General features: G+C 43.0%; 1 protein-coding gene across 3 annotated transcripts in view; it reads left to right on the plus strand.

Annotated features, from left to right (window-relative positions):
* LOC124048965 (tyrosine-protein kinase ABL1-like) overlaps positions 1 to 23605 on the plus strand; it is a 74261-nt gene that overhangs the window by 31448 nt on the left and 19208 nt on the right. Inside the window, exons 1-3 of one of the 3 annotated variants that reach the window (XM_046370196.1) lie at positions 18336 to 18854; positions 19000 to 19149; positions 23166 to 23330. In XM_046370196.1, the coding sequence (XP_046226152.1) occupies positions 19065 to 19149; positions 23166 to 23330 (250 nt within the window). In that variant the 5' untranslated portion in view covers positions 18336 to 18854; positions 19000 to 19064. Of the gene's footprint in view, positions 1 to 18335; positions 19150 to 23165; positions 23331 to 23605 lie in introns of those variants that run through there. The other 2 variants (XM_046370195.1, XM_046370194.1) reach the window with 2 other exon arrangements.

Below are 23605 nucleotides of genomic sequence, written 5' to 3' on the forward strand. Positions count from 1 at the left end.
ATACACAAGTAGACTACAAATGCATGCTGGGATGGGCATGCCCTGAGCTCGTGAAGTGAGCGAAATTGGAGCGGGCGGGAATCCCGACGCTTCAGGCTTTGGGAATCCAGTCAAATGGGGCACGCTCCGCTCCGCTTACATACTCTGCCAACAAGCAATGAATATCAACAAATGTGTACACGTGGCTAGGCTCGCTTTGATTCTCAAACGCATCTCACGACTGCCTGACGACTGCCTGGCCTACAAACCTGACTCAGTTAAACCAGCTCTGTCAGGAGGAATGGGCCAAAATTCACCCAATTTATTGTGGGAAGATTGTGGGAGGCTACCCAAAATGTTTGACCCAAGTTAAACAATTTAAAGGCAATGCTACCAAATACTAATTGAGTGTATGTGAACTTCTGACCCACTGGGGATGTGATGAAAGAAATAAAAGCTGAAGTAAATAATTCTCTACTATTATTCTGACATTTCACATTCTTAAAATGAAGTGGTGATCCTAACTGACCTAAGACAGGGAATTTTTACTTGTATAAATGTCAGGAATTGTGAAAAACTGAGTTTAAATGTATTTGGCTAAGGTGTATGTAAACTTACGACTTCACCTGTAAATATATGGATGAGTAATGGCCGAGCGGCATAGGGAAGGTGCAGTAGATGGTATAAAATACAGTATATACATAAATGAGTAACGTAGGATATGTAAACATAATTTAAGGTGGCATTGTTTAAAGTGACTAGTTATCCAGTTATTAAAGTGGACAGTGATTGGGTCTCAATGTAGGCAGCAGCCTCTCTGTGTTAGTGATTGCTGTTTAGCAGTCTGATGGCCTTTTCAGTCTCTCTGTCCCAGCTTTGATGCACCTGTACTGACTGTTGTGCCATCTGTGGATCTGTTTTGGGGGCGGTATGTGAATTGGAGCGGGTTCTGAGAGGATGATTTTGTGAGCCATGACCAGCTTTTCAAAGCATTTCATGGCATCATTTAGACAGGTTACCTTGGTGTTCTTGGGCACAGGGATTATGGTGGTCTGCTGGAAACATGTACATATTACAGACTGGGTTAGGGAGATGTTGAAAATGCCAGTGAAGACACTTGCCAGCTGGTCAGCGCATGCACTTGAGTATGCATCCTGGTAATCCATCTGGCCCTGCGGCCTTGTGAATGTTAACCTGTTGAAAAGTCTTACTCACATCGGCTATGGAGAGTGTGATCACAGTCATCTGAAACAGCTGGTGCTCTCATGTGTGGTTCAGTGTTGCTTGCCTCGAAGCGAGCATAGAATGAATTTATCTCATCTGGTAGGCTTGCGTCACAGGGCAGCTCTCGACTGGGTTTCCCTTTTGTAATCAGTGATAGTTTGCAAGGCCTGCCACATCCGACGAGCGTCGGAGCTGGTATAGTAGGATTCAATCTTAGTCCTGTATTGACCCTTTAACCGTTTGATATTTCGTTGGCAGTTGTATGTGGATTTCCTATAAGCATCCCTATTAGTGTCCCACTCCTTGAAAGTGGCAGCTCCTTAGCTCCGTGTGGATGTTGCCTGTGGGGAGGACATCGTCAAGGCACTTAATGAAGCCAGTGACTGATGTGGTGAACTCCTCAATGCCATTGGATGAATCCCGGAACATATTCCAGTCTGTGCAAGAGAAACAGTCCTGTAGCTTAGCATTTGCTTCATTGGATCACTTCCGTATTGAGCGAGCCACTAGTACATCCTGTTTGAGTTTTTCTTGTAAGCAGGAATCAGAAGTATAGAGTTATGGTCAGATTAGCCCAATGGAGAAAGAGGGGAGATCCATGTTTGCGTCTCTGTGTTTGGAGAAAAGGTGATCTAGAGTGTTTTTCCTTAAGTCCTTTTGTTGACATCCTGGTAGAAATTAAGAAAAACGGATTTCAGGTTTCCTGCATTAAAATCACCGGCCACTAGGTGCACCACTTCTGGATGAGATTTCTCTTGTTTTCTCATACAGCTGGTTGAGTTCGGTCTTAGTGCAGAGCATCAGTTTGTGTTGGTAAATAGACAGTACAAAAAGTAGATAAACTCTCTTGGTATATAGCGTGGTTTACAGCAATACATGAGGTATTATAAACTGGGTGGTTTGAGCCCTGAATGCTGATTTGGCTGACAGCTGTGGTATTTCAGACCATATACCGCGGGTATGACAAAATATTTATTTTTACTGCTCTAATTATGTTCGTAACCAGTTCATAATAGCGATAAGGCACCTGGGGGTTTGTGGTATATGGCCTAACTAGCTAGCCATTTCACTTCGGTTACACCAGCCTCATCCCTGGAGTTGATAGGCTTGAAGTCATAAAGAGCGCAATGCTTGACGCACAGCGAAGAGCTGCTGGCAAAACGCCCGAAAGTCCTGTTTGAATGAATGTTTACTCGCCTGCTTCTGCCTACCACCGCTCAGAAAGATACTTAGATACTTGTATGCTTGTATGCTCAGTCGGATTATATGCAACGCAGGACACGCTAGATAATATCTAGTAATATCATCAACCACGTGTAGTTAACTGGTGATTATGATTGATTGTTTTTTATAAGATAAGTGTAATGCTAGCTTGCAACTTACCTTGGCTTACTGCATTCGCGTAACAGGCAGTCTCCTTGTGGAGTGCAACAAGAGAGAGGCAGGTCGTTATTGCGTTGGACATGTTAACTGCAAGATTGGATCCCCCGAGCTGACAAGGTGAAAATCTGTCGTTATGCCCTTGAACAAGGCAGTTAACCCACCGTTCCTAGGCCGTCATTGAAATTAAGAATGTGTTCTTAACTGACTTGCCTAGTTAAATAAAGGTATAAACATTTTTTTTGTCAAATCGGTGCCCAAAAATACCGATTTCCGATTGGTATGAAAACTTGAAATCGGCCCTAATTCTGATTAATCGTCAACCTCCTACTTCATGTTACACAATACATGTATGTTTTGTTTGATAAAGTTCATATTTATTGGCTTATTACATTCACTATTACACAATTTACATTGGTGCGTTACATACACTAGTTCCAAAAACATCCAGTGATTTTGCATAGCCACATCATTCAACAGAAATACTCATCATAAATGTAGATGATAAAACAAGTTATACACATGGAATTACAGAAATACATCTCCTTAATGCAACCACTGTGTCTGATTTCAAAAAAACTTTACGGAATAAGCAAACCATGCAATAATCTGAGACGGTGCTCAGAAGAAATAGTCACAATATCCGCCATGTTGGCGTCAACATTATCAAGAAATTACATGATAAATATTCCCTTACCTTTGATGATCTTCATCAGAAAGCACTCCAGGAATCGCAGGTCCACAATAATTGTTTGTTTTGTTCGATAATGTCTGTTATTTATGTCCAAATACCTCCGTTTGTTAGCGCGTTTGGTATACATATCCAAACGCTCATTCTGGTCAGCATTACGCCGGACAAAAACTTCAAAAAGTTATATTACAGGTCGAAGAAACATTTCAAACTAAATACAGAATCAATCATTAGGATGTTTTTAACATTTCACTTCAATAAAGTTCCAACCGGAGTATTCCTTTGTGTCTTGATGAGCAATGGAACGCAAGTGGGAATGCGTGTGATCAGAAAATGGCTGACTGTCAGTCACCTGATAGATTCTGCTCTCATTCAGTCCCACAACACAGTATAAGTCTAATTCAAATGTCTATAGATGGTTGAGATCTAGTGGAACCCCTAGGCAGTGCAACATCATTAATATCTCAAGGGGATTTCATTGGGAACTGTGGTGAATACATACCAAGCTCAGATTTCTCACTTCCTGTTTTGATTTCTCCTCAGGATTTTGCCTGCCATATGAGTTCTGTTATACTCATAGACATCATTCAAACAGTTTTAGAAACTTTAGAGTGTTTTCTATCAAATACTAATAATGATATGCATATATTAGCGACTGAGGAGCAGGCCGTTTACTTTGGGCAACTTATTCATCCAAGCTACTCAATACTGCCCCCAGCCATAAGAAGTTAATATTAGAGACCACACACCAGTCTTTGTTGACAGAGACATCCTACCTCCACAGATTTTGTTTTTTGTTTCATTAGTCTACTGTTAATACAGTTTTGCAGAGCGCATCATACTGTGACACTTTCTATATCTTGAAAAGTTTATATAATATCGTCAAAAATAATATTTCAACACTTTACTGCAGGGATAGGCAACTGGTGCCCCACAGACTCTCATTTGAAGGCCCTGAGATCAATTAAACATAAATTACCCAAAGAGTATTTTATTTGTTTGAAACTGTCAGGTTCTCAACTTACTGTTGCAAGTTTTAATTGTCCAATACACAAGGTACGATTTCAACATTTGCTTGTGCATCATCAGTTTTTATCTTTTGTCAGTCATTGATGGTCATTAAGTTAGCCCATGTCAGCTAAATTTGTTTAGATTGGTAAGTTAGTCGAGTGACCAGCTATCTAAACTTAGTATTCATGCTCGAATTATTGGCTGGGGTGCCCCATTTTGATTTTGTTAGTCAGTCTCACTCAGATATATTAAAAACTGCAAACATTTCTCTCCATGCTATGGCAAATTGTCTAGAATTGCAGGAAATTAGTTATAAAATGTCAATCTTCTAACCACACCTGGCCAAATGTGTAGAACTGCAGCGAACTTGCATTAAAACTGCAACATTTTCTCTACGCCCCATTTCAAAATGTTTAGAATTGTACGAAATGAACTCTAAAACTAAAAACATTTATCTCCGCTGTCAAGGGGGGATTGCTAAAATGTTTTTCTCACAATGTGGTGGTTGGGGGATACACCTGTGAGTAGCTGCATCCTGCCTATGCCGCTCTGTACCGTCACTCATTCATATCTTTATGTACATATTCTTCATCCCTTTACACTTGTGTGTATAAGGTAGTTGTTGTGAAATTGTTAGGTTAGATTACTCGTTGGTTATTACTGCATTGTCGGAACTAGAAGCACAGGCATTTCGCTACACCCGCATTAACATCTGCTAACCATGTGAATGTGACAAATACATTTGATTTGATTTGAGTTTCCTATCCCCGCTCTACTGTATTGATTTCCGCCCCATCCCTACCTTCTAATGCTGGCAGATCGTTTTGACGCATAGCCTATTTTGACTGTTCTAGAATAGTTAGGCTAACTGGTGGAACTTACCAGTAAGTAGATATTGATATTTCTCATATCTGTTAGTTTTGGAGGACTTTTTGGGCCACCTTACACTTGGCACAGTCAATTCTATGTAACAGCCTTTGTCCCCTTGTTGGGCAACACCTCGATGAGTCCATGTGTTTTCCCTCTGATCAAGGTTTGACCTTGTCAGCAACGCTCTTTTAGTCCCAGGCCAGCTGATGGCTAGCTAAAGCAGGTGTCTGTGTGTAGCCAGAGGAGGAATTTTCTCTTTAGGTCAGCTTGACACCTCTAGGATGGCTGTTCACAGCAGGCTGGGTGTCCCAACACTTATGGACTCTTTTCCTAGTTGTCTTTCCTCCATAACATTTGAGTAAAAATGTTGTACAACAAAATGTTTTGAAACAAATGTTGTCACAAGTAATGCAGTCTCTCTCTTTACACTTGCCCAGTCCATATATACTGAACAAAAATATTAACGCAACATACAACAATTTCAACAATTTTATTGAGTTACAGTTCATATAAGTTAATCAGTCAATTGATATAAATTCATTAGGCCCTAATCTATGGATTTCATATTACTGGGCAGGAGCACAGCCATGGGCGGTTTACCCACTTGGGAGTCAGGCCCACCCACTGGGGTGCCAGGCCCAGCCAATCAGAATACATTTTCCCCACATAAATAGCTTAATTATAGACAGAAATTCTCGTCAGTTTCATCAGCTGTCCGGGTGGCTGGTCTCTGACGACCCCACAGGTGAAGAAGCCGGATCTGGAGGTCTGGCGTGGTTACACATGGTCTGCGGTTGTGAGGCCCGTTGGTCATACTGCCAAATTCTCTAAAACGACGTTGGAGAGGTGGCTTAAGGTAGTGAAATGAACATTCAATTCACTGGCAGTAGCTCTGGTGGACATTCCTTCAGTCATCATGCCAGTTGCATGCTCCATCAAGACATTTGTGGCACTGTGTTCTGTAATGATCATGCTGTTGATATGCCACACCTATCAGGTGGCATGGATTATCTTGGCAAAGGAGAAATGCTCACTAACAGGGATGTAAACAAATCTGCGAATAACAAGCTTTTTGTTCATGTGGAACATTTCTGGGATCTTTTATTTCAGCTCATGAAACATGGACCAACATTTCACATGTTGCGCTTATAATATTTTTGTTCAGTTTAGTTAGAGCTCAAGGCCCCAGGGTTCATACACCATTAGCCTACATGTAATCTAGCTTGAAGGTAATGAAAGAACACTGATGCTTAGTTTTGCCTCAACTCTCTTCTGGCTTTCTGTGTTGGAGTTCTCCATTCACAATGAGATGTTTTGACATCTGGGGCATTAGCCAGTATTACCCTCCTTTCATTTTCTTCATTGGCCCAGTGTGAAGGATGTTGCTCCAGAGGCAGCTTGAGTAATATTGCCTATTGCAGAGAGAAAGATAGTTGAGTTGAACGTAGGGCAAGCCACAGCAGTGAAGTTAGGAATGTGACCTATTGTGCATTCCTCTTTGAAATAACTGGTGCAGCCCCCCTCCTCTCTCTTTCTCACTCCTCCGTTTGCTTGCGTGCTCTTTTTCTGTCTTTTGCTCATGCACCCTTCTCTGTTCCTTGCTCCGTCTCTCCTGCTCCCGTTTCATAGCAATTATAGGCATAGTTTTGTTGCTCAAATACCATCAAGTGTACCATTGGTCCCGGTCGCAGAAGAAGGTTTGAAGGATGGGTTCATGACCAATGATGTGATGGCTATGATAGAGGCAACGATTAGGTGTGAATGTGATGACTGAAGGACATGATAGTGAAATAAGAATTGTAGGCGGAAATTGAACGAGTTAGAGTTATTAAATAGAGTACATTGTTCATACATTCTGCAGTGCATACAATTACTATGAACATCCTCTGGGGCACTATTGTTACCCTATGCAGGTTGTCGTGCAGATGGGACTTTACCACATGAGGTTGGTGGCACCTTAATTGGGAAATACGGGCTTGTGGTAATGGCTGGAACGGAATCGGTGGAATGGTATCAAATACACCAAAGACATGGTTTCAATGTGCTTGATGCCATTCCATTTGCACCTTTCCAGATAATATTATGAGTCGTCTTCCCCTCAGCAGCCTCAGGGCGTTTCTGAATTATCAGTAACTTTCATCCTAGGGGCATGTAGGTCTAAGTGTTTGTCATTATTAGAAACCCTGGTTGATAATTGTTCAGATTCCCACAATTTAGCCCAGGTCAATGGCTTGTACTTTTAAGTTTTTATTTCAGGTAGTAGTACTGTTCTCACCTTATTCCAACTCCCTGTAGGCTATACAACTTCAGGTATGCATGTATGTTGATGTTCCATTATGAACTTGACATTATAATTGTGTTAATACGGTCTCATCTCTCCAGACTTCATCTTATTTGGCATACTTTTCTTCTTCTGTTCCTCCTCTGTATGACTCCTATCTGGCGTAGTCGGGCCGGGTGAGTGGGGAGAGCAGGGGGGCGGGCACCTCACCAGCAGCCTGGCTCTGGGGTCGAGGAGTTTGTTTAAGCCTCTCGTGAAATGTGCTCTGAGGAGTGTGTTTCATCATCGCTGTGCTAACCGGCGGGGCAGCAGCGGGCCCTCTGGAGGGCTGTTAAAACAACAACAGAACCCTGAGCAAAAAAAACACTCATCAGCCCATCTGAGTCAGCCTGAGCAGAGGGAGAGGGGATTTAAAGTGACAGGATCCCACTCCGAATCTCTGGCTCCCTATACCAGGGTTTCCCAAACTCTGTCCCCTGGACCAAAAGGGCTGCATATTTAGTTTTTTTGCTCTAGCATTATACGGCTAACTCAAATATTCAACTAATCATCTAGCTTCGATAATTTGAATCAGCTGTGTAGTGTTAGGGCAAAAAAGAAAACGTGCACCTCTTGGGGAACACTGCCCTATACTCTCGTCTCCTCCTCACCCCCCATCCCATCGTCCTCTTGGTGCTCCTCCCCCTGGTGCTCCAAATTTTCGGAGCAGACACATGCTCCAAGTCAGGGCAAGAATGCACTCTGGGAGCTCTCTTTCCCTGCCATCCTGCCTCCCCACTGCTCTGACTGGCAAAGCCCCCTCGGCCCCAGCCAGGTCAGGCCTAGGCTAGCAGCGCAGCTGTTGTTTCCTCTGTGGACAACCTGTTACCTATGATGTGAATTCCATCTTGTGAAAAAAATTATGTCCAGTCATCCGTCCCCTAACCGAATGCTGTGTCCACAAAAGTCCATTTTGCTCATTGCTTCCAGAATTCTTACGTTTAAGCTAATTTGTGAACATTTTGAGAATGATGTTTGTAATATAGCATTATTTTGATACCGTAGCTGATTTCTCTTGGTCTAGAGCGGTGTTTCCCTGCTCCGCTACTCGAGTGCCCCAACAAGCACACCTGATTCAACTTGTTAACTAATCATCAAGCCGTCAATTAGTTGAATCGGGTATGTTCGTTCGGGGCTTCAACAGATGTGTGCCACTGTGGGTACTCGAGGATCGGAGTTGGGAAACACTGTTCTAGAGATTCAATTAATCTATTAAATGAGTAGTGTCTAGTAATTCAGCACTGATTTTTATATTCTATTATAGGCAACCTAAGTAGATTTGGAATACATATGTTAATAATACTGTATTACAGAGCAATAAACGTCATACATATGATAATGCAAACAATCTCAAAACAAAGGATCCCAGTCCAGGCTAGTCGACATGAGCTGTCCTGTCCTTTGCACTCAAGGAACCTTCTATATATCCCAGCAGCGAGCTATATGAGGGGCCGCTACGCTGGCTGCATCTGGATCCACTTAAACACAAAGAAAACCAACCAGTAACTCCTCGACTGCAGCTCCCAGCCTCCTAGCATAGATTCATATCCACTCGCTCTCTTCCCCCCCTTCTCTGGACAGGCAGGCCCTCTCCCTCTCAGACCTAGAAACATCTGCAGGACGTCTCATTAAGGTCGATCGTCTGTAAAAAAGAGCCGAGGCATTTACTGCATGTTCCCTGTTTACTGCGTCTGGGCTAAGTGTATACAAGTGGCCTCGTTTAGACTGAACTGAGTCTGCCGCCACTACCATGTATTCTCTTATGTAGATGGACCTCATAACCGTTAACAGGGTTTCTATGTCAGCTCTGTCACAGAGCGAAAGATTCCACCAGCTACTCCTCTCTCTCTCGCTCTCTCCACCCGCAGCGCACACGTGCACACCCACTCAGCTCCTTTCTTTGTTTGGGCTTTTCTGTCCTGCACCTTCATAATACAATGGAATACCAAATTTTGTTCCATTGCAAGTTGTCTGAGTCAAATTATGAGTTTTGTTAAATTTAAAAAATGACTGATTTTCTTTACATGCTACGCATAAGCTTACACATTCATCTCTCTCCTGTTGCTGTTTTCCTTGGTGGGCCTCATTTGTCCGATAGCCCTCTCTCCTGTTGCTGTTTTCCTTGGTGGGCCTCATTTGTCCGATAGCCCTCTCTCCTGTTGCTGTTTTCCTTGGTGGGCCTCATTTGTCCGATAGCCCTCTCTCCTGTTGCTGTTTTCCTTGGTGGGCCTCATTTGTCCGATAGCCCTCTCTCCTGCTCCATGTTGTTTTTCACCCTATTTCTTTCTGCTGCAGATGATTCATCGTTCAAAAAAACAAGTGACGCTTTTGGGATCCATAAGACTTGGCCGGGTCACACTAGCCTCCACTCCCTGCAGTGGGAAAGGAACATTATGGACAGAACATTTCAGTTATGGCATTGTCTCTGACTATCAGAGAGGCCTTTTTGGGTGTGTGCATCAGACTTTGAATTTGTACATGGAATGTGTGGTGTGTTTGTGAATATGCCTGTCTGTACGTGTAGCCTAAAGCCTATTCCTGTGTTTGTGTATACACAAGTGTACTGCATTGCCCTCTGCTCCTCCTGTTAGTACTGTGTGTGTACACATTTCAACTGCATTCTCTGTCTCGGCCTCTAGCATTCCAGCGTGCAATCAGGAGATTAGCACAGGTGCTGCATCCTCGCCATGGCACCCCCTGATAGTTTCCCCGACGACAGAAGAGAAGGGCCATCAGTGTTACAATATATACAGTTGGAAGTTTACATACACTTAGGTTGGAGTCATTAAAACTTGTTTTTCAACCACTCCACACATTTCTTGTTAACAAATTATAATTTTGACATGTCAGTTAGGACATCTACTTTGTGCATTTTCCCAACAATTAGGACATCTAATTGACAGATATTGCACTGTATGACTATTCCAGTGGGTCAGAAATTTACATACACACTAAATTCCAAAAAATGATGTAACGATGTAAGCTTCTGATAGGCTAATTGACATAATTTGAGTCAATTGGAGGTGTACCTGTTGATATATTTCAAACTCAGTGCCTCTGCTTGACATCATGGGGAAATCAAAAGAAATCAGCCAAGACCTCAGAAAAAGAAAATTGTAGACCTCTACAAGTCTGATTCAACCTTGGGAGCAATTTCCAAACGCCTGAGGGTACCACGTTCATCTGTAAAAACAATAGTATGCAAGTATAAACACCATGGGACCACGCATCCCTCATAGCGTTCAGGAAGGGGACGCTTTCTGTCTCCTAGAGATTAACGTACTTTGATACAAAAAGTGCAAATCAATCACAGAACATCAGCAAAGGACCTTGTGAAGATGCTGGAGGAAACGGGTACAAAAGTATCTATATCCACAGTAAAACAAGTCCTATATCGACATAACCTGAAAGACCACTCAGCAAGGAAGAAGCCACTGCTCCAAAACCACCATAAAAAAGCCAGACTACGGTTTGCAACTGCACATGTGGACAAAGATTGTACTTTTTGAAGAAATGTCCTCTGGTCTGATTAAACAAAAATAGAACTGTTTGGCCATAATAACCATTGTTATGTTTGGAGGAAAAATGGCTTGCAAGCCGAAGAACACCATCCCAACCATGAAGCACGGGGGTGGCAGCATCATGTTGTGGGGGTGCTTTGCTGCAGGAGGGACTGGTGCACTTCACAAAATACATGGCATCATGAGGAAAGAACATTATGTGGATGTATTGAAGCAACATCTCAAGACATCAGTCAGGAAGTTAAAGCTTGGTCGCAAATGGGTCTTACAAATGGATAATGACAGCAAGTGCACTTCCAAAGTTGCGGCAAAATGGCTTAAGGATGACAAAGGCAAGGTATTGGAGTGGCCATCACAAAACCCTGACCTCAATTCCATAGAAAAATTGTGGCCAGAACTGAAAAAGCGTGTGCGAGCAAGGAGGCCTACAAACCCGACTCAGTTACACCAGCTCTGTCAGGTGGATTGGGCCAAAATGCTCCCAACTTATTGTGGGAAGATTGTGGAAGGCTACCCAAAACATTTATCCCAAGTTAAACAATTTAAAGGCAATGCTACCAAATACTAATTGAGTGTATGTGAACTTCTGACCCACTGGGGATGTGATGAAAGAAATAAAAGCTGAAGTAAATAATTCTCTCTAATATTATTCTGACATTTCACATTCTTAAAATGAAGTGGTGATTCCAACTGACCTAAAACAGGGAATTTTGACTAGAATTAAATGTCAGAAATGGTGAAAAACTGAGTTTAAATGTATTTGGCTAAGGTGTATGTAAACTTCTGACTTGAACTGTACATACAAAAGTATGTGAACTCCCCTTTAAATTCGTGGATTCAGCTATTTCAGCCACACCCGTTGCTGACAGGTGACAGGTGAATAAATGGATCACACAGTCGTGCAATCTCCATAGACAAACATTGGCAGCAGAATGGACTTACTGAAGAGCTCAGTGACTTTTAGCGTGGCATTGTTATAGGCTGCCGCCGTTCCAGTAAGTCAGTTTGTCAAATTCCTGCTCTGCTTGAGCTGCCCCGGTCAATTGTAAGGGCTGTTATTGTGAAGTGGAAACGTCTAGGTGCAGCAACGGCTCAGCCTCTGGAAGCAACGTCAGCACAATAAATGTTCGCCAAATGGGTTTCCATGGCCGAGCAGCCGCACGCGCACAAGCCTAAGATCACCATGTGCAATGCCAAGCGTTGGCTGGAGTAGTGTAAAGCTCGCCGCCATTAGACTCTGGAGCAGTGGAAACGCGTTCTCTGGAGTGATGAATAACGCTTCACCACCTGGCAGTCCGACAGACTAATCTGGGTTTGGTGGATGCCAAGAGAATGCAATCTGCCTGAGTGCATTGTGTCAACTTTAAAGTTTGGTGGAGGAGGAATAATGGTCTGGGGCTGTTTTTCATGGTTTGGTCTAAGAAGACCCTTAGTTCCAGTGAAGGGAAATCTCAACGCTACAGCATACAATGAAATTCATGACGATTCTGTGCTTCCAACATTGTGGCACCAGTTTGGTGAAGGCCCTTTCCTGTTTCAGCATGACATTTCCCCCGTGCACAAAGCGAGGTCCATACAAAAATGGTTTGTCAAAATCTGCGAGGAAGAACTTGACTGGCCTTCACAGAGCCCTGACCTCAAGCCCATTAAACAACTTTCGAGAAATTTTGACCGCCGACTGTGAGCCAGGCCTCACTAATGCTCTTTAGCTTAATGGAAGCAAGTCCCTGCAGCAATGTTGCAACATCTAGTGGAAAGCCTTCCAAGAAGATGGAAGGCTGTTATAGTAGCAAAGACCAAACTCAATAATATATATATATATATATATATTTTTTTTTTTGGAGGGGGTAGATCAGCTTTAATATTGCAGATAAATTGTACCTTCCATCAATGTAATTGTCTGCATCATTTCAAATACCCAGTATATATTTTTGTAAATGTATATACAGTACAAGTCAAAAGTTTGTACACACCTACTCATTCAAGGTTTTTTTTATTTTTTTAAACTTTTTTCTCCATTGTAATATAATAGTGAGTACATCAAAATTCTGAAATAAAACATATGGAATCATGTAGTAACCAAAACCGTGTTAAACAAATATACTTGAGATTCTTCAAAGTAGCCACCCTTTGCCTTGATTACAACTTTGCACACTCTTGGCATTATCTCAAGCAGCTTCATGGGGTAGTCACCTGGAATGCATTTCAATTAACAGGTGTGCCTTGTTAAAGTACATTCGTGGAATTTTTTTTCCATCTGAATGCATTTGAGCCAATCAGTTGTGTTGTGACAAGGGAGGGGTGGTAAACAGAAGATATTTGGTAAAAGACCACATTATGTCAAGAACAGCTCAAATAAGCAAAGATAAACGAAAGTCCATCATTACTATAAAGACATGAAAGTCAGTCAATGTGGAAAATTTCAAGAACTTTCAAAGTTTCTTCAAGTGCAGTTGCAGAAACCATCAAGCGCTTTGATGAAACTTGCTCTCATGAAGACCGCCACAGGAAAGGAAGACCCAGAGTTACCTCTGCTGCAGAGGATACGTTCATTAGAGTTACCAGCCTCAGAAATTGCAGCCCAAATAAATGTTTCAGAGTTCAACAGACACGTCTCAGCATCAACTGTTTAGAGGAGACTGCATGAATCAGGCCTTTGTGGTCGAATTGCTGCAAAGAAACTACTACTAAAGGACACCAATAAGAAGAAGAGATTTACTTGGGCTAAGAAACATGATCAATGGACATTAGACCGAGTCCAAATTTGATATTTTTGGTTCCAACTGCCTTGTCTTTGTGAGACGCAGAGTAGGTGAATGGATGATCTCTGCATGTGTGGTTCCCACCGTGAAGCATGGAGGAGGAGGTGTGATGGTGTGGGGTGCTTTGCTGGTGACACTATCAGTGATCTATTTAGAATTCAAGGCACACTTAACCAGCATGGCTACCACAGCATTCTGCAGCGACACACCATCCCATCTGGTTTGCACTTTGTGGTGACTACCATTTTATTTGTTGACAGAACAGTGACCCAAAACACACCTCCTGGCTGTTTGACCAAGAGGGAGAGTGATGGAGTGCTGCATCAGATGACCTGGCCTCCACAATCCCCCGACCTCACCCAAATTGAGAGGGTTTGGGATGAGTCGGAATGGAGAGTGAAGGAAAAGCAGCTAGCAAGTGCTCAGCATATGTGGGAACTCCTTCAAGAATGTTGGAAAAGCATTCCAGGTGAAGCTAGTTGAGGGAATGCCAAGAGTGTGCAGAGTTAAAGGCAAAGTGTGGCTACTTTGAAGAATCTAAAATATCATTTTATTTAAACACTTTTTTTGCTTACTGCATGATTCCATATGTGTAATTTCATTTTTTTTATGTGTTTACTATTATATTACAATGTAGAAAATAGTAAAAATAAAGAAAACCCTTGAATGAGTAGGTTACGTTACAGCCTGTTATTGTTTTTTTTCCTTCATCGATCTACACACAATACTCCATAATGACAAAGCAAAAGCTGTTTTTTGGGACTTTTTGCTAATTTATTAAAAATATAAAATTGAAGTAACTTCTTTACCTAAGTATTCAGATCCTTTGCTATGAAACTTGAAATTGTTGCTCCGAGGCATCCTGTTTCCATTGATTATCCTTGAGATGTTTCTACAACTTGGAGTCCACCTGTGGTAAATTCAATTGATTGGACATGATTTGGAAAGGCACACATCTGTCTATATAAAGTCCCACAGTGCATGTCAGACCATGTTTGCCAAAATATGGCAGACAATTGTTCATTTTAGAATAAGGCTGTAAAGTAACAAAATGTTGAAAAAGCCAAGGGGTCTGAATACTTTCTGAATGCACTGTATGTGCATGTGTGCAGAGACTCACACAAACACACACACCATTGATTTGTCACCCGGTCGTCTTAAACGCTACCCTGCCCAAAACCTTACCCTCCGGGCCCCACCATAAATGGCCCATCTCCCACCCCAGCTGTGCCATGCCGATGGGGGATATGTGGAACTCAAAACCCTTCTCATCTCCAGGCCTGCGAGCCCGAGACACCCAGGCTGCATTCTCTAGTGGCCCTGAGTCAACACACACCCGCGCGCCTGGTTCCTCACGGTCTGTCTTAGCAAGAGGGACGCTGGACGAGTATCACTGGTGGCGCTAGGCTGGTTAGACGCAGCGATGGAATGAGGAGCCTTTCTATTATGGTGTAGAAACACTTCTAATGCTTATATTAACTTACAGCAGGGCACCTGTCTCTTTCCATTTCATTCATTTGAATTCTGGGTCCAATACTTTACGTTGCCTCACGAAGATGGGCAGGATGAGTGCCAAGTTCTGCATGGCTGACATTTCTTACATTGTTATACAATGTCTGTGTTTAATGATCAGCGTAGGTTACTTACCTTGTGTCTCAGAGAGACGCTGAGACGACTTTGTGAGAGAACTGTCTGACGTCCTCGCTCTTAGCCCCATTTGGCAGAAAGCAGTAATGAGGATAAGACAGACCCCTGGGGCCATACCAGTGTATATGTTTTGTAGCCCCATTTGGCAGAAAGCAGTAATGAGGATAAGACAGACCCCTGGGGCCAGAAAGCAGTAATGAGGATAAGACAGACCCCTGGGGCCATACCAGTGTATATGTTTTGTAGCCCCATTTGGCAGAAAGCAGTAATGAGGATAAGACAGACCCCTGGGCCATACCAGTGTATATGTTTTGTAGCCCCATTTGGCAGAAAGCAGTAATGAGGATAAGACAGACCCCTGGGGCCATACCAGTGTATATGTTTTGTAGCCCCATTTGGCAGAAAGCAGTAATGAGGATAAGACAGACCCCTGGGGCCATACCAGTGTATATGTTTTGTAGCCCCATTTGACAGCAGAAAGTTTTGTAGCCCCATTTGGCAGAAAGCAGTAATGAGGATAAGACAGACCCCTGGGGCCATACCAGTGTATATGTTTTGTAGTCCCATTTGGCAGAAAGCAGTAATGAGGATAAGACAGACCCCTGGGGCCATACCAGTGTATATGTTTTGTTGGAAGCCTATGGTTACTCCTCTTCAATTCATCCAGTTCACAGCAACATGATGAATCCCAGAGCAGCTGACTTTTGGTAATGTCTACCTAATACCACACTACTACCCATCTGTTGGTCTTTTACTCGTTTTCATTTCCCTTTCAACCGGATATCATCCATATTAGTCAATGGTCACAGCAGCTATCATTACCAATTTAGATTCTAATGATCTTTAGATGCATTCCTTTGTGACCTACACTAGAGGGGCTTGTGTTATATTAGTACATTTTCAGCATGAATATCCATATTCAGGTTACTACCTGAACATTGTCTGAATATTTTCCTTGTCCCACGTAATTATCGCTCTGTAAGGTTTGCTGTCAACACTAAAATGGTGTTTCACATTGCTGCTTTGTTTAGTTTAGTCCCCAACTCTCCTGTGCTGGAGGGGTTTGAAAAAGGGAACAAAGAACAGGGCAAAATAGGAAAAGGACCGAAAACCATCCTGTGTACGTCAGCTAACTGTTAACATACTGAGAGAGCCGGATTATATAAAACGCAATGGAGTGATTCTCCTATGAGCTCATCGCCAAACAATGTGCTTCATGTTTCTCCATCTGCAACCTTTTTCCCCCTCGCTTTTTTACAGCCTCGCCTCCATCTCTCCTCTTCCCTCTCTGCTCAGTGACTGCGGTGAGTTAATGGGGTTTTGGGGCAATGGAGGATGCGGGTACGTTTCTCTTTGATTATTGTGCAGGCACTGTGTGGGTGATTATTGTGCAGGCACTGTGTGGGTGAGAGGAACGCACATGTTTGCCATGCCAGGCTGAGATGATGTTGGCATGTGACTGGACGCTCTGGGCACTTAGATCATCATTTCGTGCAACGCCATGTGTCAGAATGCCTACATGTCACCCCCCCCCACGCCTGACATTAGTCACACAGTTAAGATACAGTAACTTGAATGAAAAAGATGCCCAGTTCAAACCCATGACTCTTTTGGATCCACAGTCCATTGGGTAGCCTTAATGTCCAAGAGTTTGAAGTATGGATTTCCATCCGATTTGAGGATTGCATAGAATGTTAGACTATTTTGTCAGTAAACAAAAAAAGTTGTGAATATTTCTCTCTCATTAGGAGAATCCTATTGTCTTCTTGGTGGCATATTACCACCTTCAAGACTGCTGCCATCACACCTCATAGACTGGCATAACCTCATTGACTGGCATAACAATAGCAACATGCTCCTGGCCTTGATTCAGTCCTTTTATCAGTGTGCTTCTGGGCTGTGGAGTGACACATCTAAGGTTCCAGCCAGTCTGGAGTCACCCGCTGAAGTGTGCCTCAGATCTCTGCAGAGGTAACACACACACACACACACACACACACACACACACACACACACACACACACACACACACACACACACACACACACACACACACACACACACACACACACACACACACACACACACACACATACACATACACATACACATACACATACACATACACAGCATCTGCATAAAGGGAAGTAAATAACCTGCTGTTTTGAGGGATACTGGTCTCGAATGAAGTCACAAGTCTATCCGTCTATGACTATATTGAGTATTGCCTTCCATCTATAGTGGTAACACTTAATTTACCCACAATTACCTCTGCACCTTTTATTGTGTCAATGTTCTGGTTTTGGAGCAACTGCATGGTTGTGCCTGTAATTGCCTATTCATTCAAGTGACTCTTGTTGATAACATTGCCAAGGCATAAGATGCTAAAGTATGACGCAACACATGTATGGCCACTCTAAAGATAGCTGAGGGAAGACCGAGCTGGAGAAAGGCATGTCGCAAGAGTGCCTGACTTCTGCCAGAGATTCTTTGTTCCTCACAGAAACAGCCAAACATTCTCTCCCTAGAAGCACATGGCCCTGCATGTTTCTTTTAGATGAATGTCTTTATTTTATCAGTTGAGACATATTAGATTTCACAGTTATCACAGTTCACCTCCAGTTGACACAGCCCGGGGCAATTCAACCTTATTTGAGTAGTTTAAAAGTTAAGGGAGGGCTTTTCTCTGTTATCTGACTGTGTAATAGCTCTCTACTCCAAGCTCCAACTATTGTGCCTTTAAAAAGCCAGCCATTTTCCAGACCCCACTCTCTAACCTGTAAACATTTTAGAGCCGAGCAAGAGAAGGGGGGAGAGGGGGAGAAGTGAGGGTGGGGTTTGAAGTCCTGGAGGAGGGGCTTTAGAAAAAGTGTCTTGTGACTCTCTCAAACAGAAGGACAAAGAGAAACTTTTCAGAATGGACTTCAGTTTTAACTTCATGTTTGGTTGTCAACAGAGGTTTCATCTGTCTTTTTGAATGTGTTTTTGGCACACTGGCATGTTTCTGTTTGTGTTCTTCTTGGTGTGTGTGTATAGTGGTTCTCTCTCTCTCACTTTCTTGAGTGTGTGTTGGGGGAGGTGGGAGGGCCCAACCAGCTGATGTCATTCAGTGCAGCAGGCAGATCCTGAAAGAGGCCCTTTGTTGGCAGCCTGTAGCACGAGTGAGTCCCTGTGCTTCTCCTGCTAACGGACACACACACACACACGCACACACAGGGGACAGGAGTGGGAATGGCACCATCCGGACTGCCCTACTGCCCACTCAACTGACACATCCGCATGTCCAGCACGCTTTCGGACACTTTTGGGTCATTTCTGCCTCCTCCGGAGAGGAGCTAACCAAAACCAGAGAGAAAAAAAGATGGAGCCGCTTGGACTACAAAGTTTGTAGACTTTGCTGGCAGCACAGAGTTCGCTTTTCTGTTTGGTGAAAGAGAGGAGAGAAAAGGGTAATAACAGCCAAAGATTCTGAGGAGAAAAGCAGAATCCCTTGTTCCTTAACCTTTTTTGTCTTGTTCTTTGTTCATGTTCTTTGTCTTTTCATGACCGACCACAAAAAAATTCAAACTTTTTCTGTTGATCTGCCGTCGAAAGGTAACCGAAGGGACACTGGGCCGACAAACTAACAGGATTTTTAAAGTGGAAGCGAAAGAAAGCAAATGAAAATGTTGGAGATTTGCCTGAAATTGGTGGGGTGTAAATCTAAGAAAGGCCTCTCGTCCTCCTCCAGCTGCTACTTGGAAGGTAAGAATTTGAGGAACTGCTGTATGGGGGGGTTGGCATGGGGTATTGCGATTTTTGTTTTGATTCTCAGAGAAAGACAAAGATGGTCAGAGAAAGAAAGGAGAGGACAGTGTAGTGCTGGGCAGGGAGGTGAGAAGGTCGAGAGACGAGAGAGGGAGAAGATGAGCTCTCTAAGCCTCTGTCGTTCCTGGGCTCTGGAAAGCGGAGGAGGGGGAGAGAGGGAGAGCGAGGGAGAGCGGAGGGAGAGGGAAGCCAGACACACTGGCTCGGTGCAGAGGAAAGAAGGGGGGGGGGGAGAATACAAGGAAATCTGATTCCCGGCTGGGCCCGTTTTACTTTTGTTTATGAGGAGAGAGGATCTTATCTAAATCTACACTTTCCTTTTTGTGCTTTGCTAAGATTTACATCTTGTTTATTGCTTTTCTATGTTATGAAGTGCAAAGACAAGTTGAACTGAGTTGTAGAGGTTTTTTTTTAGGACTAAATGCCTTATAAAGTGTGCTATTGTACTTCTTTTCCAAGCCTACACTCTGCCCTACTTGAAACAAAGATGAGCTAAATGGATTAGCCTGAATCAAAGATTAATGGAATTCTGGGAAATCCAGAGTACATTGAGTTTCAACCGTGAAATTGTTTTGTAATGGAAGACTGTGAAATGGCCCATGTCACATGCTCCCAGGCAGTGGTGTAAAGTACTTAAGTAAAAAATACTTGAAACTACTACTTAAGTCATTTTTTGGGGTATCTGTACTTCACTTTACTATTTATATTTTGGGCAACTTTTACTTCTACATTTCTAAAGAAAATAATGTACTTTTTACTCCAAACATTTTCCCTGACACACAAAAGTAGTCATTACATTTTGACAGGAAAATGGTCCAATTCAGACACTTATCAAGAGAACAACCCTGGTCATCTCTACTGCCTCTGATCTGTCACTCACTAAACACAAATGCTTCGTTTATAAATGATTTGAGTGTTTGAGTGTGCCCTCGGCTATCTGTAAATGAAAGGAGAAAAAAAACTGCCGTCTGGTTTGCTTAATATAAGGAAGTTGAAATTATTTAAACTTTTACTTTTGATACTTAAGTACATTTTAGCGATTCCATTTACTTTTGCTACTTAAGTATATTTAAAACCAAATACTTTTAGACTTACTGCAGTAGCAGTTTACTGAGTGACTTTCACTTTTACTTGCCTAATTTTCTATTAAGGTATCTTTACTTTTACTCAAGTATGACAATTGAGTATGTTTTTCCACCATTTCCACCAGGATTGTGTAAAATGGTCCCGGAACACATTCCAGCAAAGTGAATGTTGATTAATCTTTATAACTTTACATACACAAAAATGAAGATGAACCAAAAAGCATGTTGAATGAACAGTCTGATTTGGAATGAAGTGTTCTGTATTTCTCTTAAAAAATGAGGCAATTCCCTCTGGAAGAATATCCACTGAATGAATTTGCAAGAGGAAAGATAAACCCCAATTTACTCTTCTTTCAGTTGACATTACTGATAGCAACAGTATGTGTTGCAAATTCTTCAATAACTCCTAGCAATTTTCACCTGTCCCCCTCTGTGTGGCAGGTTCACTCACCCTCATGTTTAATGCCCCAATGTTTGACCTAACCACAGTAGAGCTGGGGGGAGCTAACTAGTCTACAGCGGCACCAGCCACAGATCCAGATAGGATCTCCAAACAGTGGTTAGACCTCCAGATCTCAGGCTTGATCCAGCAACAAGCTCTTTGTCACCCGTCACAGTTGTCAACAGCCAGGTGATGCAACAGAATCGTCCAAGCGCAAGTTATTTTCCGTCCTTCACCTCACGTGGCTTGGTTCTACATCATGGAACTGGAATGTTTGGACCTACTGTGTTTTGATCTGAGGTCAAGAAGGTACTGGTTGTGATAAACTCCACCAGGCCAATCTCTGTATCCTGTGTTCTGTCAGTGTGTTTGGGGTTAGTTTCAGCTCATCAGTTCATCTCTAACACTCATACCATCTCTGTCATAGAGTGCCTCGATTTCCACACATATTTCATCACTGCTGGATGGATTCTCTTCCCCAGTAATGTAGTCAGGATATGATGTAATCCCCGCCTCTCCACGAGCTACTGCTGGATTTCTAGCTTTTCTTCTTTCTTTTTAGCCTCATGTTCAGTCTCATTCCATTTCTCTCTCTGATATCATGCAGTGTATCAGTCTGCTGTCACTCTTCACTCACTAAGAGCAGAGGTGTTTGTGGTCAGTAAAATGGACATACAGTGTGTGTAGGGGGTTGGCTGTTCTAGTGCCCACACACCAGTCTGTCCCCTCCACCCTCCTCCTCTCATGTCTTACTCAGTACACTCATTTGTTTATCTTCCTCCAACTCTGTTATTTCGTCACCATGCAACCTTCGTTTGCCAATGTTTATTCTCCAAAATCGAAGAGCTTATTTTCTCCGACTTGAATCATAACCTTGGAGTTCGATTGATTTCAGCCGCTCAGAAATCAAGCCGTCTTTCCTCATGTGCACCCTTGTGCTTGTAGCCTATAGTTAGAAAGATAGGGATTCTCAAATGTCATGAATGATTATAGAGTGAGAGACCTTCTTTCTGCTCATTGTCTGAATGGTTAAGTTCTTGCTCTGCAATCCCAATCCACTGTTAACAGGAGGCCCCTCTACCAGTGGCTCAATGCTGGGGAGCAGAATATGTTCAGATGCCTCTTATCGCAGACTCCTCGGGAATGTTCATCATGCACATCCCTAATGTCTGTCCTGTACCCAGTTAGAGCCCCAGCGCATAGCACCCAGCCGGTCAGCAGTGTGTGGTAACCATGGATTTATTTGATCTCTCTCTGTGGCTCTCATCACGCTATGTATGCCCACAGTAGAACACAAAATAGCCTTCCAGTCTGCATTTCAACAGATTGCTCTGTCAGGGCTGTTGGCTTGACATAAGATACAAATAAAGATCATAACAATCAAGGATCAGTGCTTTGCCAGGGTTCACTATATCACAGCCTCCCTGTCTCCTGAATGGAATGTTTAGCATAAACTCTGGGTTAGCCTACTACCAACAGGCCTGTCCTTTCTCTCGGGTATCACTATGGCCTCTCCCTGGCTTTCTCAGGCCGTGTCCGAGCTGAGGAGGTGTGTGGTGAGAGGCGCAAGGTGCTGAAACAACTGATTTGGCCACACAATGAAGTCACCGTCACACAATAAAGTCACCTCTATCTCTTCCCCTTTCTCTTTCCTTTGTTTCCACCTCTCTTCTGCAACTCTCTCTCTCCAGTCCTGGTGACATTGATGTGTCATCCAGATCCCTCTCAGGCTCTCAAACTCCCATTATTTGGGTATAATGAGCATAATCTGTTGTTGTAGTGCCTGTAAACAGTGTTATATCAGACCTTATTGGAAGCTTATCACAGTTAGAATTTCCCTTCTTACTACGACATTGCAGGCAAAGATGGGTCAACTCTTATTGGAGAGTCTTGTTATTGAAAACAATGTCTTGAAATTGAAGCAAAGCCGTGGTACTCCAGGAAATGAAAGGTAAGTAGTGCAGAGATGGACAATGTTATCGGCCTGGTCTTAACGAAAGATCTCAGTTCATATTGCTGCCTTTATGACCATAGTCAAATCACAGCTGCTGTGCGGGCCAGCACAATAGTGCAACCATGAAACCTTTTCTGAGAAATGTTCCTTCGGTGGGGGGGGGTTCTTTAAAGAACAGGCTACATATGCAGGTGTGAATGACTTTAGTGTTTGTAATGTGCTAAGTGTCTGTGTGTGTTCCTGGAATAGCCTGAAGACTGAAATGTCAGTACATTGAGAATGTATTTTTCTCTTATGTCTGTTTCTATGACATGGTGATAGAAAGTCTATTGACTTGATTAGTTGTTAGTTTACTTAACACAGATCTGATAGACTCACTCCCAGTTCCCGATCTCGCTCTTTCCCCCAATGTCCACTTGTTTAATAGATAAAGACATGTTCTCACGTTGGACCTGTCTGTTGTGTGTTCCAGAAGCTCTCCAGAGACCAGACTTTGAGCCCCAGGGTCTGACCGAAGCGGCCCGCTGGAACTCAAAAGAGAACCTGCTGGCCGGGCCCAGCGAGAATGACCCCAACCTTTTTGTTGCGCTGTATGACTTTGTGGCCAGTGGGGACAACACTCTCAGCATAACTAAAGGTAAGAGAATGTGTGTGAGTGCGTGTGTGACAGAAAGTTGCGATCAAATGCAGTACTGTGACTTGAAATGGAACAGTCCCCAGCTCTGCACTGTGAGTCTGTCTCTGTGAGGGTACATTAGTTTTCCATCACAGAACCGTCTCTGCGAGGGTACATTAGTTTTCCATCACAGAACTGTCTCTGTGAGGGTACATTAGTTTTCCATCACAGAACCGTCTCTGTGAGGGTACATTAGTTTCCCGTCAGAGAACTGTCTCTGTGAGGGTACATTAGTT

This window comes from Oncorhynchus gorbuscha, linkage group LG11, assembly GCF_021184085.1.
Source record: "Oncorhynchus gorbuscha isolate QuinsamMale2020 ecotype Even-year linkage group LG11, OgorEven_v1.0, whole genome shotgun sequence".
Lineage (NCBI taxonomy): Eukaryota > Metazoa > Chordata > Actinopteri > Salmoniformes > Salmonidae > Oncorhynchus > Oncorhynchus gorbuscha.